General features: G+C 47.8%; 1 protein-coding gene across 1 annotated transcript; it reads left to right on the forward strand.

Annotated features, from left to right (window-relative positions):
- Positions 1-1,630: 1,630 nt before the first annotated feature.
- On the forward strand, positions 1,631-12,740 carry IL2RB (interleukin 2 receptor subunit beta). Its single transcript, XM_064732264.1, has 9 exons — positions 1,631-1,743; positions 2,068-2,198; positions 3,633-3,737; positions 4,909-5,020; positions 5,554-5,702; positions 6,133-6,310; positions 8,069-8,165; positions 9,970-10,054; positions 11,404-12,740. The coding sequence occupies exons 1-9, from the start codon at positions 1,662-1,664 to the stop codon at positions 12,238-12,240; spliced, it is 1,776 nt and encodes a 591-aa protein (XP_064588334.1). The 5' UTR covers positions 1,631-1,661; the 3' UTR covers positions 12,241-12,740.
- Positions 12,741-18,357: the final 5,617 nt, after the last annotated feature.

Genomic DNA, 18,357 nt, shown 5'->3' on the forward strand with positions numbered 1-18,357 from the left:
TTTCTGCACTTAACTGCGTTATCATAAGCAGGAAGTGCGGTTTACTTTTGGTTTTTTTTATTCTTGGCCTTGCTAGCCTTTTCGATACTCTGGGGCCTCGTCTCAGTCTGACAAGGCAGGCAAGCAGCAGCTTCCTGTGCACAGGTAAGAGAGAGGAGACTGAGACCATGCGCATATGAGAGAAACAGCTTTGGAGAAGAACTGCTGGGCTGCAAGCATCTCTTCTCCTGTGGACATGCACTGAGCCAGGATATCTGCCTTCATCACTCTCCCTTCTTCCCCTCACCCTTCCTTCCCCTCACTGTCTGACATCCAGCACCTGCTGCCGCACAGCCTCACGGCCCCAGGGACTCCCTTCGTATGGACTGCTCTGTGCCTGGAGCTGGAAGGTAAAGGGGGTAATGCCAGCTCTCTCCCACATGGGGGTGGCTGATCTGAAAGCATCTTAGAAGGAGTTTCAATCTGACAAACTGCACTTCACCGTTGAGAAGGGCTGAGAACTTATTTATCTCTCTGTCTCTCCACAATCCTCTCAAATCATACCCCGCATCTCACAACCATGCCACCCGCTTTCTCTCTTTCTCTCCCCTGTCTGCTAATGTGTTGTCATCATGTCTTTCTTCCTCTGAACCTAATCTTTTATCACAATGGAAATTGGTATTAAGCTCATGCTGGCCCTTTATAAACCCTCTCTTCACACCCCTCTCGCAGTCCTGGCAAGGTCCAGTGGAGCTTCCATCTCAGCTCTGCCTGGGTTGGTGAGAGGTGAGGGCAGCTCCTTCTCCTCTCCTGTGGGCAAAGGCTGATCTCAAGGTCCAGGTGTCCAGGTGGACAGGGAGAGAGAGAGGTTTGGATGAGAAGACTGTAAGGTCAGTCTGTCTAATATGGAACACGACTGTGCAGGCATTGTAAGACAAGGAGGCTCCCTGGGTGCCTGCTCTGGATGAGGGCTGCTGCTGAGTTTCCTAATTACAAAGCCCAAATTTTCTGATACACCTAAAATCATTAACTTCCAAGGCAGAGAAAGGGTCTACTTGGAGGGGATGATGCACTGTTTGTACACTACTATGTAATATTTTTTTATATGGTAAAGCCTTCACTTTCTAGAACATGGTAAACACTTTCTTCTCCCTGATTCCCCCACCTGTCCCAAACATGCTATTCAAAACTTGTCTCCTAAGCCATGAGCTCTGCAACTGACTTCTGTCAGTTGCATCCAGGGACCCTCTTACTCAGCAAGCACCTAGTTATTTCAGCCCTAGGGTTTACCAAAAAAAGCAGCTCTTCAAAGCGCAAGCTGTGCACAGCCGAGGCAGCACTCTCTACCTGAGTCAGCAGGCAGCCTGAGGCAGCGTGCACGGGCTGCTGCGCGCTCACTCTCGGGTTTGCAGAGGACAAGATTCCTGCACACAGCCCCTGTGCTGCCCTGTGAACAGCCTCCCTGCTGAGCAGAGCACCAAGGCAGGAGAACAGCGAGGTGCTGTGGGAAAGGTGCAGGCTCCGGAGTGAAAGGGATATGAGTTTCTGGACCTACAAGACTGATACTGCATCCTAGGACAGTGGATGCCTCCTGTGAGATGACATCTTGACATCCTCCTAAGTTCCATTGCTGAGCTGTGTTGTGGGGGTGTCTTCTCTCTTTCAGTGTGTCACCAGTACTGATGAAGCCCCCATTGCTGCTTCTGTCTCACCTCTGCCTGTTCAGCCTCATGCCTCCCTCGTGGGCATCAGACTCAGCACAAGGTAAGAAGCGATTCCTTTCACCTGTGCCAGCTGGGTGAACAGGGAGGGCAGTCAGCCAGGGCAGTGTGTGCCCCACGTATGCTGCTGTGCAATGTTTGTGTTGTAATGTGCAGCCAGAGGAGGTTGCAATATTACAGGTCTCTGATGAGCACTCAGCCTACAAAGATATAGAGAAATGAGTGGCGCTGACTTTCTTACATGGACGTGCCAGCAGAGGATTCAGTCAGTAGTTTGGGATGGGGCAGCATTGTCTGGGGTGGTGATTAATTCCAAGCATCACTGCTAATTGAGCCACATTGCTGTTTGTCTCTTCTCTGCTGGCAGGTGCCTCCAGTCTCACTTGTTGGTATGACTCTCGGGCAGCTCTCTTCTGCGACTGGGACCCGGGCAGGGACCTGGCTGAAGCACCATGCCAGCTGGAGATTTTATCAAAGAAAGGCTTTTGTGACAGGTGGGTGACTGGAGAGACTGAGGGAAAACAATGCCACTTTACAAAAATGTAGGGTTCCCCCTCTCAGGCCAGGTGTAGTGGAGAGAGCTGAGGTGTTTTGTCTTGAACTCTATATCTCCATGTGGGCAGAGATGCTGGCAGCCACTGCTCAGTGTTTGCCATCTGACAGTCCCGAACTGTCTAGCACAACCCATCTTCCAGCTCCACGGCTCTATCTGAACTTCACTTCTTCCTTGGCAGACACCCTGGGGACTGAAAGGCATTTTCAATGGAAAATGAGGATGTATAGAGATGGGGCTGGAGAAGGGTGGAATTGAAGTTATACAGAGGCCATTTGGCGATTGCCAGGATGAGCTGAGATGTTGCGTTTTGAGTAATAATGAGAGAAGAAAAATATTGTCCTTCTTTCTCTCCCCTGGCTCTTTCATCTCTTCCAGTTCATGCTGTTTTCCTCTTCCATATACCTGCCAGCAGAGGGGAGGTGTTTGGCCAGTACTGCGTTGGGGGCTGGCTGAGTCTCTGTCATCTCCAGACAGGACATCTGCAGCCAAGAGTCTTACCAGCCAAGCCCAGGACTGCCCTGGGTGCCTGCCTTGAGGACAGGCTCAGTGTGGTTCTGTCACTGGGGGGGTTATTTGTCACTGTCATAGAGGCACCTCCAGCTGGGTTAGATGGACAAATATCTTGGGGCTGGTGCATGTCCCTAGAAAGCTAAAACACTGATGTTGCTCCGTGGGTGTGAATCAGAGATTGTGGCTGGAACTGGGGCTGGATGTGGAACCCTCCCCACTGTCAGCGAGTCCCAGGCCTGATGTGACCTTAGAGCTGGAAGAGGAGCCTCAGTCAGATGCTGCCCCAGCTGCAGCCCCAGAGATGTTCTCCACCCTGCCACACCCCACGCCAGAGCTCAGCTGGGGCTCCCTTGTCAGGACAGAAGAGAGGTTTTGATGTAGTGCTGCCACTTGAGGTGTACTGTCCTGGCTGACTGAGATGTGACCTGGCTCAGAAGGTGCATGTCACTGAGTATCTGAGATCCTACAGCACTGTCAGTGTCTGGAGGGAGACCTGTAAAGCCTAGAGGGGCTGAAACAGGCATCTGTCTTCCAGGGCCGTGTTGCTGTAGGTGAGTTTGGGCTCTGTATGCCCTCTGATATCAACAGGAAGCAGAGACAATAGGAAGAGGATTTTGTGAAATCTTTGAAACTGGAAATCTGATGTTATCTTTGCCTTGAAATAATTGGGGTGCATTGACTTCTATGTGCCAGCACATAAAATTTGTCTGAGTCATACAATGGGGAGAGAAAGTAGGATTGAATATTTCCTGTAACCTGTTCAGCAAATACAGTAGAATGTAAAATGCTTTGAAAGCCCTTTAGTATTACACAGTATTTGACTAACTGCAAAGCCATAACTTTCCAGCTATAGCTTTCCATTGGAGTCACGTCCCTCATCTGAAAAACCCAAGAAGCACTGCAAGTTACCCAAGGCAGAGCATATGACAGGACTGAGGAGATGCATCAAAACCTTCAACCAAAATGTTAATGTGAGTAATTCATCTGCGAAGTCCTGGCTAAGGACAAAGGAGAATGGATTTACATATGCATTTTGGGTGTATAAACAGTGCAACATCCAGGGGTTGTATAAAAAGGGCAAACCTAATCCCTGAGTCCAGATCTGGGAGGGGGCTTGATGTGTATTGTTGATATAAGTGCCTCCCGTGGGTTCCCCTGCAGGAGGGATTGGCTTCATTGTGAGCTGTGCTGACACGTGCAGAAGAGCTGCAGGACAGACAGATCATCAGCAGTGTCCCATGTCTCAGTCACCTGTGTTTGGCCCAAATCTCTTCCTCTGAGGAGGGATGGGCATCTCCACCAGCTCTGAGGTCATCTCTTGAACTCTTTTTCCTAGAAATTATCAATACCACTTTCCAGATCATTAGCTACTGTGAAATGTGGTTAGATGTGTCTAATGCAAGATGCAATAGCAACACATCACTGGAGCTAATAGTGATGCAAATCTTCCACCTATTATTCTTTATTTAAATCAGTCTTATTTTGGATCCATTATGTACTTCCTTCAGTCACATCCAGTATCACTGCAGTTCCCATGTTTTCAGAAAACACCCACCCAAATTTGAGTTAATATTTTTATTGGTAAAGTCACAACCAGTTCTAATGACAGACAGGCTTTCATACATTTGCATATCATGTGCAAAGACAAATTGCAGGGTTGGTACATAGCTCCAAAATCTTTTCTTTCTAATCAAGCTAATTTCTCTGTTGCTTATTCAGTACTGTATGATGTATGTGGCCCTTCAGCATCACTGCATTTCAAGTGTCAAGTTTAATACTAATGTGGTCTCAGTTTTACCAGGGAACATAAAATGTTCTGGTAAAAATAAAATTTCTCAATAAATATAATCCATAGAGAGTAACTTTTTCTCCTGCTTAGTCAGCATACACAGGAATACCAAGAAACTAGTGTATCACAATATTTTGTGCCCTTCTTGTCAATAAACAAACAAAAAAATCCAACCACATGAAATGTAAATTTTTGGTACCTCACTCAACACTGAGACTTATGCCTTTCTGCCACAAATACCTTCCATATTTATTGTCAAGTATGCCTAATCATCTTATGTGTAGGCAATGCTTAGAAATTTGAATGCTTATTCACAAGGTTTCACTGTCACTAATGGTTAATTTTCCCTGCAGAATCAGTGCTTCACCGTTGCAGACAGTCTTAACTTGTCTGTCCATTGCCACACTGGAGAGAACAAAACCAAAATACCTGAACAAATAAAAAACTTCAAACCATTTGCAAATAGTGAGTACTTATCTGTCTTCTGGTCTCTGAAGCTTCCCCATGAGAGGATAGCTAATTTTCCTTCCTCATCCACTCCTATGCAACACCCACAGCTGATTTTAGGCCTTTGTCTGTTTGTCCCCTGCTACAATGAGCACAATGTTGATTCCTGCCACTGGCTCCTCTGTCATGCAGTGCCATGCCAGCCACACCCTGTCCTGTCCCATATCTGGCTTCAAACAGGTCGTGATAGTTCAGCTGCCCTCATGAAAAATGTGTGCTGCAGGAAGGACGGAAAGTCTTGCTGCTCTTCCTCTGCCCCCCTCTAGTTATGTGCTCCCACCCTTCTTTAAGACAGCTTTGGCATGTTTCAGTCTTTGCTGAAAGGATTCAGGTCACTAAGCCAGAAGAAAAACATCTGCTAGGGACATTGTTTTGCTGGCTGTGTGAGTTTACCCATCTCAAGGAGGTGTCCTGCTGCTGAGGGGCTTGGTGTGCAGTCCTGTTACGGACAGAGTATGGGGACATCAGCCCTGCTTCTTCTCTCTTTCCAGTAAAGCTGAGGCCTCCAGGAGACCTTCAGCTGGTTAACATAACTGAAAACACCTCCAACCTAACATGGAGCCTGAATATTTCCTCTCACTATTTGGATGGGAAGCGGGAGTACCAAGTGCGGTTCCGACACGTGAGTCAGTCCTGGGAGGTGAGTACAGAGGGGGAAGCTGGGATGTGTTTCCATGTGAGTCCTGGAGAATCCTGGTCTTGTTTATGTCCCCCAAGACCTGCTCCTAGGCCTCCTCTCAGGATGTAAGCAGTTTTGGTGAAGCTGGAGGGAGGATGACAGCCCCTGCCCTTTTATCTGTGTCACCTGCTGCCAGTGTTTGGTGATGAAAAGGAGGCAGATGGGGATCCTATTTTACTTAGTGCTGTCACAAAAAAATTTAGACAGTTTCAGGACAGACCTGAAAGGTATGGGAAAAGCAAAGCAAAGAAGAATTTTCCTTCAGGGTGAACAAGCCGTGCACGAGGTATAAGGACTTGAGACAAGTGTTCTCTGAGGGTTTTGGAGAAGATGGGTATGTGAGGCTGTAAACCAGGGTGTTAATGATGTTCTAAATTTGCCCTACTCCCAGGAGGCTGCAAACTTGCCCATTGAGCAGGACCAGATGTGGGCGAATTTTGAGAGACTCTCACCCAACTCTAAGTATGAAGCAGCTGTCCGTGCAAGGCCAAGTGCCAGGAGTGACTACAAAGGCGTGTGGAGTGACTGGAGCAAGCCGGTCCTGTGGAGGACACATGCTGACCATAAGGGTAAGTCAGGTAGTCTGACCTGGAGGGGAAAATGGGGACTCAGGGCAAACAATGTAGAATGGCCAAAACAGGGTGAGAAGCTGAAGGAAGGTGTGTAGGAAGAGCTGTGTTGACCAAAGAGTAATAGAAAGGTTGAAAACTGTCCCTCCTGATCAGTTAGGTAAGATCATCTCAGCATCAAAGCTTAAGGGCAAAGACCCCCTGACCCCAGAAAATCCTCTCTGACTTCCAGAAGCCAGGCAAAATGCACAAGGTATAAATCAGGGACTGCTTCCCCGGAGCAGTAAGGCCAGATGTCTAACCAGCAGAAGCAGTAGCCTGGCATTTTCCCAGATGCTAATGTTACCTGGGAACATTCTCCCAGCTTCCTAAAATGGCCCAGTTTAGTGGAGGTATTCATCAGTGAAATGCAGTGAAACAGCTCTCAGCTCCTGAGCTGAGGAACACCAAGCTTGGGAAGCAAAGTCTCATGGAAACTGGGACTGACTTAAAGCATGATAAGACTCTTTCAAAAAAGGTCTGCTGAGATCTGCATCAGTCACTGTGTGAACTTCCAGCCTTGGAAGAAAGAGCCCTCCAGTTGGTGGCTGTGGCCTTTATTTCCAAAAAATAAGCAGGTAGAGGTTATTCCTTCTCACGTTGCCCCCATCCTGCCTCTGCTCAATCCCTCCCTGTTGTTCCTGGTCTTGGTATAAACAGAGGAGCTATGTTTAGAAAGGGCACTGTGTTGCTGTGGCGATCAAATTTTGACAGTGTGTGATGTCAGTGAATAGGATACAGCCACAACCGGTTGTCATAGCAACCAAGACCCAAAGATAACCAGGGTACCAGAGGCAGAGGAGACAAAGTGATCTGAGTAGCATCTCAAGGACAGGGAAAGAAAGAATGTGCTAAAAATGTCCCCTCCATCTTTTATTTTTCTCTGTTCTCTCCTAACTGCTCCGGAGATTCTCTGCATGACCAGGCCGAGGGACACGAGGGGTGGGAGGAGAGTAGGGGCAGGCAGAGGAAACAGGCACAGAATAGCAAGACCAAGCAAAGGTGCACTGGGGAGATACGTGTGAAAGAGACGGATTAAGGAATGTTTGAGATGATGCCAAACAAGCCTGAGGAGTGCTGGCAGCCCTGGCAACGTGGGAGCCCAGTCTCTTTGTTCTAACCCTACAATCCAAGTACTAAAATACAGTGTAAAGTTGTAACCTTCCTAGCCTCCTAATGTTTCCCCACACTTACCCAAAGAAAGAAGCCAGTCCCTTGATCCCTAAACTTCTCTATCCTTATCTTCTTGCCTTCTCAGAGACCTGTGAAGCCCATGACTCCCTCTCCCCACTGACCATTAATGCTGTTTCAAGCCTCCAACCCCACTTTAGCTGGTTTTAGGAGTCCCTGCTTTCCTTAGCAATGAAACAGGTTGGTGGACACCTCAATTAGCAGACTGTGCCACCTCATCTGTGGCCACCCCTAGCTGTGGTGCTGTTATGACCAGGGAGTTCAAGCTTTGTTTGTTCAGCACAAATTATCTATTAAGCAATGCTTAGATTCTGAAACCCATATCAGCTCAAAGGCATCCTACACAACACAGCAGAACTCACATATATTGACCTGCATATTAAAATTCTAGATAATATTATATTATATAAAATTATAACAAAGGCCCACTTTGATCACCTTGAACAGCCATGAAAGGGCTGCAGCTTCTACCTACAGAATCCTGGTTAGATTTTAACAGCCATTTTCTCATTCTTTCTCATCTTGCAGGAGCATCCCAGCCAGTCCTGCCAGTTCTGATAGTGAGCACTTTCATCTTTGTGATCATTGGGACCGCCTTCCTCATTAACTTACGCACCCTGAAATGGTAATTGAGAATTAAGTTTACGTCTCTGTTCCTCTCCTGTATCTTGTGGGTATTCTCAAAACTCAGATTGTTTTTCACCTGGTGTTGCTCAGGATAGAGATGGCTTTAAGCAAACTAATTTATGGTTTATAGCCCAAACTCCTGAGACTGATATTTGCCTGTGGAAAAATAACACCACCCAAGATGATGTGGTTTCACCAGCACTGTCGTATTGTGCCATTCTCCTGTGACCTGGTACCATGCCCTGGCTAAGTTTAAAACAGCTGCCTCATCACATCTGTTACCCAGGGGTTAGAGCGGAGTTTCCTGGCAGGGATGCATCAAAATTGTCCCTTCAAAAGCAGGTCACCGGGTTGGGAACTCTCCCTGTAGCGAGGACCAAGCAAGCCTGGTTACCACTTCCTTCTCATTTAAACATTCCAGCAAGAGCTCAGGCAGGATGAGATGACATTGGGCCTGCAGGCAAAACTGCTGAGTGAGGAGCACAATTCTTGTTCTCCCTGGTCTGTGCAGTCCTTACACACTGATAAAACCCACACGATGCTTCAAGACCTCTTTGCCAGTGTTTCTACCCAGACACTGCTTTTATTAAGGACTGAAAGTGTCTCACAAGGTTACTCAACACAATAATAGGAACAGTGACCTCTCAGCTTGGCAGAAGGTTAGAAACAGTCACAGGTTTTCTCATCTCAGGCCAGGGGTAAAGAAGCTGATATTCATGCTGATACTCATGGCAGGGAGCAGGGACAAACATTCTCAGGGATGAGGCTGCAGAGGCTGGATGGTTTCTGTGTAAGGAAAGACAGAGAACCATGCTGAGGGATGATTGATACTGAGAAAATCACCGGTCACTATTTTACCCTGAGTCACTACACAAAGTTGAGGAAGTCCTAGATGCACAGCACAGAGGGAATTAAAAAGGCCTCCTTTCTCCACAAAGTATAATCAACCTAGGGGAATTGAGTGCAGAATAATGCTGAGGTAAGATGCAAGGAAGGATTAGACATGCATGAATAAAAATAGCATCTGCAGTGATGTAAGGTAGTTTATATGCAAGAGCTAGCAAGCTCTGATACTTCAGAGAGTACACTGATTGCCTCCAGAGGTCAGGAGGGTTTTTCCTTACAACATCCTACAGCAAAGCTTCAGCAAAGGGATGACAAGATGATCCAACCACTCTGAGAAGCTGAGGAGCAGCTTAGATCACTCCAGGCTGCCTCAGGATGACAACACACTGGTTCCAAGCAAGGAGAGGCCTCTGGACAATGCAAGGCATACTCACTCAGATGACTTGCGCAGACAGTGTGCCCCAGCTATGCCATGCAGCATGCATCTGGGAGGAAAGAGAGCTGTGGCAGAGCTCTGTGCCACATGGTCCTGAGCCATTGTGGTGATAGCAAAACAGAGAAAAATCAGCGCACAGCAGTGGGAACTTGGAAACAAGGGAGGCCTGCTCAGCTTGTCATCAGGACAGGGGCTGAAGGGGGCAGGTGGAGAGGCTAAAGTGACCAGGCAAGACAGGGAAGAAACCAGAAAAACCAGGGGTTGTCTTTCCCCAGGGAAAAGGCTGGGGGAATGTATTTTCCAGTGCCACGTTTATCTGTCTCACCTCTATACATCTCGTGGCTCAGTAGTGCCTCTCAGACCACTCAAGAGGAAGGACAGAACCCAGGCTCGACTTTACCTCTTCCCCCATGCCAGGGCAGTACCTGTGAATTGCGGGGCATTCTTTCACCCCCACCACAGTGACAGTGATCAGGACCAGGCCCTGCTTCATTTGTCCTTCTCATTATTTCTCCTCAAGGTTTAAGAAGATCCTGAGGATTCACATCCCAGACCCTGAGAAGTTTTTTCCCCCACTTGTTTCGGTTCACGGAGGTGACATTCAGGTATGGGGCTGGGGATGGGACCAGAGTGGGGAGTAATGAGGGAAAGGAGCACCCAGCTGCACATGCCCAGGACAGATAGACTACCCATGCACACACAATATATGCACAGTAGCACCAACTGCTGGGTTCTCTGCTCAAATTCTGTTTTCTGACCTTCTAAAATGTGACATGCAGCCAAGGAATCTCTAATTACAGAACAAAGAAATGGCAAACCACACAAAGTACAGCATCCTGCTCCCATAATCAGCAGCCTGAGAGACAGCAAGGGACCTGCAGGAGGGGCTTGGCCTCTCAAGATCCCCCTCCCTCCCATTTCAGTGCCCTTCTGCTTGCCCTAGGCTGCCCAGCTCTTCCCAAGATTTCCTGCTGTGAGCTTCTCCTCTGCTCCTGTTGTGAATTGCCATCACACCAGATAGCACTTAGCTATTCCTTGCATTCTTGTCAGCTTCCCTTCTTTTCCCACTCCACTATTCCCCTCCCCTAGGCTCTCTGTGAGTATGGGCAGCTGCAAGGAGACAATTACCACTCTGTGCAGCATTAAAGGGAGCGTCAGATGCAAGACGTGGGAGGTGATCCCAAGGGGCATCTTGCTTTAAGAATGATGGAAACAAACTGCAGAGGGTTCAGAAAGAGCAAAGCTTTGGAAAATCCAAGGTATAAAAATACTTAGAAAGCTTAAACTACAGGGAAAGAGTACAGAGTAGAGGGATGGGGTTGTGCACTCAAGACACTGTCAGTGCAGAAAGAACTTGAAAAATTTGCTTTACAAGCCATAAAGGCAATGGATTTGGATGTTATTGAAACCAGTTTATTTTTAAGGATAATGATGCACTGGATGATGTTGCTCATGATGACTGTGAAAATTAGGCAAGAGGGGTCTGGAAGAGCACTTTAGACAAGAAATCTGCATATGGCCATGTGGATATATCAGAAGCTGTTCAGCACCTAGGAATAGATTACATGAGATACACCTCAATACTGTTTTTCATGCTTCACTTCATCTTATGGTCTTGTAAGGGTTTTTCCTACTTTTTTTATTCCCTTTATTTCATTTTAAATCTCCATCTTAAATTCACTGCTTCAGAAATCTCAAAACATAACCTGACAAGATCCACTCTTAACTTTAATGTGACAGAATGATGTACTCTCTCTGAAAATCCTGCAGATGAGACATCATGAATGGGAATTTCCCTCCCCACCATCTCTGGTAACCCTTGCTTGGACAGCAAAGAGGTCACTTGATTGCTGTGGCCAGTCAGTAGATGAAACCTTTGGTTCCTCTCTGAGTGCTATACTTTGATAGTCACTGTCTCTCTCTCTCTCTCTCTCTTGTGTTTCTTCCCCACCAGAAATGGCTCTCCTCCCCATTCTCCACATCTTCCTACTGCGTGAACAGCACAATCCCAGAGATCTCTGTGCTCGAGGTGATGCAGAAGAATGACCAGGAATCCCGGTTTCTACTTTCCAAGGGAGCCCTGACTCCTGATCCTCCCAGAGAAACCAGTGTGCACTCTGGATCCAGCTGCTTCACCAACCAAGGCTACTTCTTCTTCCACGTTTCCAACTCCTTTGAGGTCGAGCCCTGTCAGGTCTACTTCACCTACGAGCCTTTCAGCCAGGAGGGCAGTGGCAGCAAGGATGGTGACTGCTACCAGGCTCTCCCCTCCCCAGACCTCTGCACGCTGGCACAGGACATGAATGTGCTGCCCAACAACTTCTTTCGCTGTATTGAGGCAAGCCAGGGCTCCCAAAAGAGCCCCTTCATGGAAGAGACAGCAGGTGAAGCCCAGCAGGCCATGGCTGTTCCTGGGGCTCTCCAGTCGAGGGAAGGCACCTCACCAATGCCGCTTGTGGAGCAGGATGAGAAGGTGATGGACAAAGCAGCTTCACAGCCGGCTGGGGCCGTGTGCCAGCTGGACACTGACTTTCCTGACCCGCTGGACCTGCAGGACAGCGACGCTGTCAGTGTAACCGAGGGGAATGGGAAGGGGGGCCCTCCAGCTGACCCCTGCCCACCAGCAGCAAATGCTGCCTCCTCCCCCTCCCAGCCTCCACAGCCTCCACCTCTAATGCAAAGACAGGATGAGGAGCCATGCAAAACAGCCTTCTCCAGCCAGGTCCCAAACACCGGTGCCTACCTTTCTCTGAGGGACCTCCAAAGCCAGTACAGCCATTGCTCTGTCTAGGATCTGCCTGGAGGAGACCCACAGGTGGGAAAGGCCACCTCTGCAGGGAAGGCTAGATGGACAATTTCTCTCCTCAGGACATGAATGTAACTTCAGCATCAATCCCATCAGGACTGCTCGCTAATGAGGCTGGAGAAACCCAGCCAGCAAGGACTTACCTTCACAAGCAAATCTGTTCTTCTGTTACTACTGCCTCTGATGGCATAGAAACTCCTCACATTTCTCAAGTGACATTCAAAACCTCACTAATTCATTTTTCCCTTCCCAGCTCCTAGTAGGAGACTGTGCCAGCACTTCCATGCTCTGCATTTTGGTGTAAAATAGCACTCAGCTTTGAGGCTGAGCTGGCATATGATCAGTTTGCCTCATACAGGCCTAAAAACCTCTGATGGGACAGAGAAATGCCTGAAGATGTGGATGTTAGATTTTATACAGGGGCCAATAGCACTGCCCAACAGTGCTGGGGTTGATGATGAAATGGATGAAGGCATCTCCTCCTGACTGACCAAGGGTGTGATTTTTTTTCTATGATGTCCTTACTTTAAGTTTTAATCAGAGATTACATCCTAAGCTATTTGGTCCAGCTTTACACTTTAGACCATAGTGTCTCTAAGGCAGGCTTAGAGCCACAATAGCATCAGCTGTCTAGGCAGTGCAGTGTAAAAAAGAAATCCCCATTACTGAGTTAAAAATACTGGGGAAATCCCCTCCCTCTCTTTCCTCCACCTCTGATGGTGGCAGTAAAAAGAACTCACACAGTTTCCCATTCTTGCTACAATATTTTTCATGAAATCGAAAGCCTTTCTGCCCTGCTGGCAAACTAGAGTTATTTGACTATGATAAGCTGATTGCAGAATAGTTCATCCCACATCCTGTATAAGTGGAAAACATCACAGCAGTGCTGCCCATTCCTTCCACTGCTGAAGGGAAACCATTGCCTAATTAGCTGCAAAGATGTGGTGAATGAGCCCAGAAAACTAACCCACAAATCAGCACCTTTACTGAAAAGAAAACCTCAATCCATTTGCAAAGAATGGGGATAGCATAGACTTCGGCTTTCTTCTTCTTCTACATGCCCTGATCTGGCTTAGAAAAAGCCACAGAAGAAAAGTGGTAAGGCAAAGGAAGATCCCTGCATTCACCATTTGTACCATCTGTCCATTTTCTTGCCATATTTTTGGACTTTTCGGCAGTAGGAAAATACCAGCCATGTGCTAAGAGTTCTTCTTATCTCTTAAAAACTCTTCTAAGAGAATTTATACCAAAAATTTCAAGGATATTGAACTTATTAATGCTTCTGTCACAGCTGTGAGTGTCAGCTAGAGCTAATTCTTTCCTATCTCTGTCTGGCCAAGCTTTGAGATTCCTGCTCCTACACTGTTACCTGGCATTGCACTATGCATCCTGAATGTCATTATGAGTCCCAAGTGCAGGGTCACCCACTGGCTTGGATTTCACCTGAAAAGGGCTGTTCAGAGGAGTTGAGCCTACTTGTTAATTGGAGGGCTTTGGGAACTATTCCTCTCCTCTCATCAGTTCCTTCACCATCTGTCTCAAGACACGGACTGCTCCATTGTGTCCAGGAGAAAACAGGAGACACAGCTTCCCAGATAGGGAAGTACAAGGCTTTCCCAGCTATTTCCTGTGCTTTGAGAATCTTCCCAGATGGACTTTGAAAATCTTCCCAGAGACACTGACTCCCTTGACTCTGATGGGCAGTTTGCTATCCTGCACGGGCCAAGGATCCAAGCTGCACTGTGCCCATGTAGACTTTCTTAAGCTTTTCTATTTTCCTCCATAGAATCATTAAGGTTGGAAAAAACCTTCAAGATTATCTAGTCCAAATTTTAACTGAATACTGCCATGCCCACTAAACTGTATTGCAAAGTGCCACATCTACTTGTTTTCCAAACACTTCCAAAGATGATGACTCCACCACTTTCCTGGAGAGCCTATTCCAATGTTTAACCACTCTTTCTGTGAAGAAATTTTTCCTGATATCCAGCTTGAACTTCCCCTGGTGCAATTAGGAGTATTTTCCTCTTGATTTATCACTTATTATCTGGAAGAAGAGACTGACCTCTACCTTGCCACAACTTCCTCTCAGAGAGTTGTAGAGAGCAATAAGGTTACCCTTGAGCCTTCTTTTCTCCAGGCTAAACAGCCCCAACAGCAGCTTGTGCTCCAGACCCTTCACCATCTCTACTGCCCTTCTCTGGACATGCTCCAGCACCTCAATGTCCTTCCTGTGTTGAGCATCCCAGAACTGAATACAGGATTTGAGGAGTGGCCTCTGTACAGGGGGATGATCCCTTTCCTGGCCCTGCTGGCCACACTACTCCTGGTACAAGCCAGGATGTCATCAGCCTTCTTGGCCCCCTGGGCACACCTAGCTCGTGTTCAACCAGCACCCCCAGGTCCTTTCCCCCTGGGCAGATTTTCAGCCACTTCTCCCCCAGTCTGCAGCAGTGCATCGTGCTGTTGTGACCCTGTTGCTAACAGGACCTGGCACCTTGCTAAACCTCATACCATTGGCTTTGGCTCATCACTCCAGCTCATCCAAAGCCCTCTGCACAGCCTTCCTGCCCTGCAGCAGATCAACACTTCTGCCCAGCTTGGCGTCATCTGCAAACTGACTAAAGGAGAGACCTTGATCCTCTCATCTAGATTTTCAACAGATGTTAAAAACATCTGGCCCCTATACTAAGCCTTGTGGAACACCACTGGTGACTGGCTGCCAACTGGATTTAACTCCAATCATTGCAACTCTTTGGGTTGGGCCATCCAGCCAGTGTTTTACCCAGCAAAGAGTACACACATCCATGCCATGGGCTGCCAGTTTAGACTAAAGATTAGATAGACACCATCCACAGCCTTTCCTTCTTCTACTAAGTGAAGTTCACCCTGTCATAGAAGGAGAACAGGCTGACCAAGTAAAACAAGCCTTTCCTAAACCCATGCTGGCTGGGCTTGATCCCTTTGTTGTTCTGCACCTGCCATGTGATGGCACTCAAGGTGACCTGTGCCATGATCTTCTGTGGCACTGAGGTCAGGTTGATGGGCCTGTAGTTCTCAGATCTCCTTCCAGCCCTTTTTGTAGATGGGTTTCACACTGGCTAACCTCCAGTCCCCTGGGACCTCTCTGGCTAGCCAGGACTGCTGATAAATGATGGAAAGTGGCTTGGTGAGCTCTTCTGCCAGTTTTCTCAGTGCCTTTGGGTGGGCTCCATCCAGCCCAAAAAATTTGGGAGTGTCTGAGTATCACAGCTGGCCACTAACTACTTCCTCCTGGATTATAGGGAGTTTATTCTGCTCCCTGTCTTTGTCTTCTAGCTCAGGGGGGTGGGAACCCAGGGGATATCTGGTCTTTCTGAGGTAAAGAAGGCATTAAGTAGCTCAGTCTCATCCTTAACGACAATATTCACCTGCCAAGTCAAATAAAGGATGGAGCTTCTCCTTGACCCTCTTTTTGTTATTAATGTATTTGTTATTTTTGATAACAGTAGCTAGATTGATTTCTATCTGGACTTTCCCTTTCTAATTTTCTCTCTGCAGGACCAAACTATACATCTGTACTCTTACTGAGTACATCTTGCTGCTAAGATGAGTACAAAAAAACAGATTAGCTTTTTTGTAAATAAACAAAATGTTAAGTAATCTACGGTGTTTTTCTGTCCTTTGGGTGAGGGGAAATCATTAACAACTTTTCTCAACAGGGAACTAGGTAAAGTTTTGCTCAGACTAATATGCCTTTAGCTCTCCTTCCTACTCCCTGCCCCAAGGGAATCAGACAACTAAAAAAGAGAGCGGGGTTAGAGGTGATCCTGAGGACTGTCCTGCTGGCTCAGTATTTTCAACACACACACACACAACCCCCTCGCTTTTTGTGAAAATGTTGACAGCTTTGGAGCTGGCAAGCTGCTAGCGCAGCTTTCGCAGCCACGCTGGGTGTGATGTGTGACACACCGCGGCAGGAAGCGCTCAGCGTCAGATCTGGCGATAACCGGACCTTTCTTCCAGGAAGACGAGATCATGTGGTCCTGTGTGTGAGTAACGTGGGCTGAGAGTGCCAGAGCCATTACACCCTCAGTGATTTGGGGACCTTTTGGGTTCCCAAGAGCCCTTTGGAAATGTCACACGGGGAGCAGTCACACGCCGTGTTCTCCCCTCCGAGCCCATTCGAGCGCGGCGTGTGGTTCGCAAAGCCACAGAAACACGCCACAGCCGTGTCTGCCAGTACCAGAGGCAAACCAAAGCTGAGCAACAGCACTGGGTGGAAAATATCGGTGCGGAAAATATCAAGCTAACAGCCACAGGCACGAGTCCTCTCTTTATCTTAAGCCCAGAGACAGCAAAGATAGCTGTCACATCCCTCCTCTCCTTTCCAAGATACCTTGTTCATAAATAGATACCACTCTCAGCCTCCTCCCACATCTCCTTTTCTTTTTCTGTGAAAAAACAGAAAGCAAGGGGCGCTTGCAGTAAAAAAATTCCTCTGAAGTCAGATCTGATCAAGGGTTTGGGTCCTTGGTTGATTCAAAAACCTGTGGTGTTAGATGTGGTATGCTTACTTAGATAGATCAGATTCAGATTCTACATTTTTCGTTCTGCTGAAAACACCAGAAAATTTAGATTCTTCTTTCCAGGAAAATTTAACTCAAAAAAGTAAGGGTTTTGGCATTGAGAAATATCCTCAGATGGGTTCTGACCCACTGTGGCAAGCCCCTCATAGTGTAAACTCAGAAAAGCTATATATAAATACATTTGTGCCTAAAGATGCTGCTTGTCCCTCATTATCCGTGCAAATTCTGGTTCAAAGTAACTTTTTAAAATTAAATAAGGTTTAAATCTCTTGATTCTGAAAGCATTCCCAGTCAAACACTACAGCTTTCTACCTACATTGAATGTTTATCGACTGGAATCCACCATGAGGCAACTACAGCAATGGCTTTTGGTCTTCATCCAGTCCCAGACTAAACCTGGTCCAGTGACAGAGCTGAAAAACATCTATCCCTGCACAGCTGCCAAAATGAGCCCAAGCAAGCCCTGGCCCAAATAAGCTCAACCCCAGGTCGATGTCACTGGCTAGAGCTCAGCCCTGGGTCAGGAGCCACCCATTTATTGATAGAGTAACTGTTTTCTCTGCTCTAGCTGCAGTGTCTCTGCTTTCTGTGACAAACAAAGGGGCACATACAGACCTGCAGGACTGTAAGCAGAAGGTCATGTAGGAAAAGTAGCTGAGCTGGGGCTGGAAGAAAAGCCAATGCAGGGAGATATGGGAGGTTGTGCAGCTGAGTGTGGGGAGCCCAGTGTCAGGAGACTGGGCAGCGAGAAGGGCAAGAAGACAAGAGGGAGTCTCTGAGGCTGGCACTGAGAGGCACTGTGCTTTGCTTCCATCTGATGAACACTGTGGTAACCAGACCTGCTCTCTGCTGCTGTCTTCCCTCCTTCCAGCCATCTACCCCTGCCAGCCAGCATCTGCTCCATCCCTGTGCTGGGGAGCACACACCGATGGGACCAGAGAGGGTGGCTAAGAAATGCAGCTGTTGCTCAGCAACTCCCCGTCCCCTGAGGAGGACAACATAAGCCATCTGCACCAATCTCCTGAGCTGCTCCTCTCTGCACAGCTAGAGGTGCTCCTACCTTGACTTTTTCTGGATTTCCCCTGCTCAGCCTGCAGATCTTCTCCCGCTCTAAGCCTCCAAACCCTCCATTTCAGAAAAGAAAAAAGCCGCTGTGCAGGGTGCGCTGACCCACCGCAGCAGCATGGTGCAGGACAAAGGCCGAGTTGAAGGGACGTGCCACCAGGTTATTGATCACTGAGGAGACCTTGAGCTGGGTAAATAGATGTCCTGCTTCCTCCCCCACTCCCTGCAGGTGTGGGCTGGGGTGTGGGCCAGGTCTCACAGGCAGCAGCAGGCTTTAGAGGTAGGTCTGCAGCTCTGGGGGAAACCTCGGTGCCTGCCATCAAATCTACTAACAAAGAGGCTCTTCTGCTGCTTCCTGCCCTCTCTCCCCTGCCCCTCCATCTGCGGTCGTGTGCTTATGCCTGCTGTTTCTGAAGGGATGCTGTGGTAGTGGAGAGGTGCCCTTGCTCTCCTGGACTACCCAGTTTGG

The sequence above is a fragment of the Zonotrichia leucophrys genome, chromosome 1A (genome assembly GCF_028769735.1).
Source record: "Zonotrichia leucophrys gambelii isolate GWCS_2022_RI chromosome 1A, RI_Zleu_2.0, whole genome shotgun sequence".
Taxonomy (NCBI): domain Eukaryota; kingdom Metazoa; phylum Chordata; class Aves; order Passeriformes; family Passerellidae; genus Zonotrichia; species Zonotrichia leucophrys.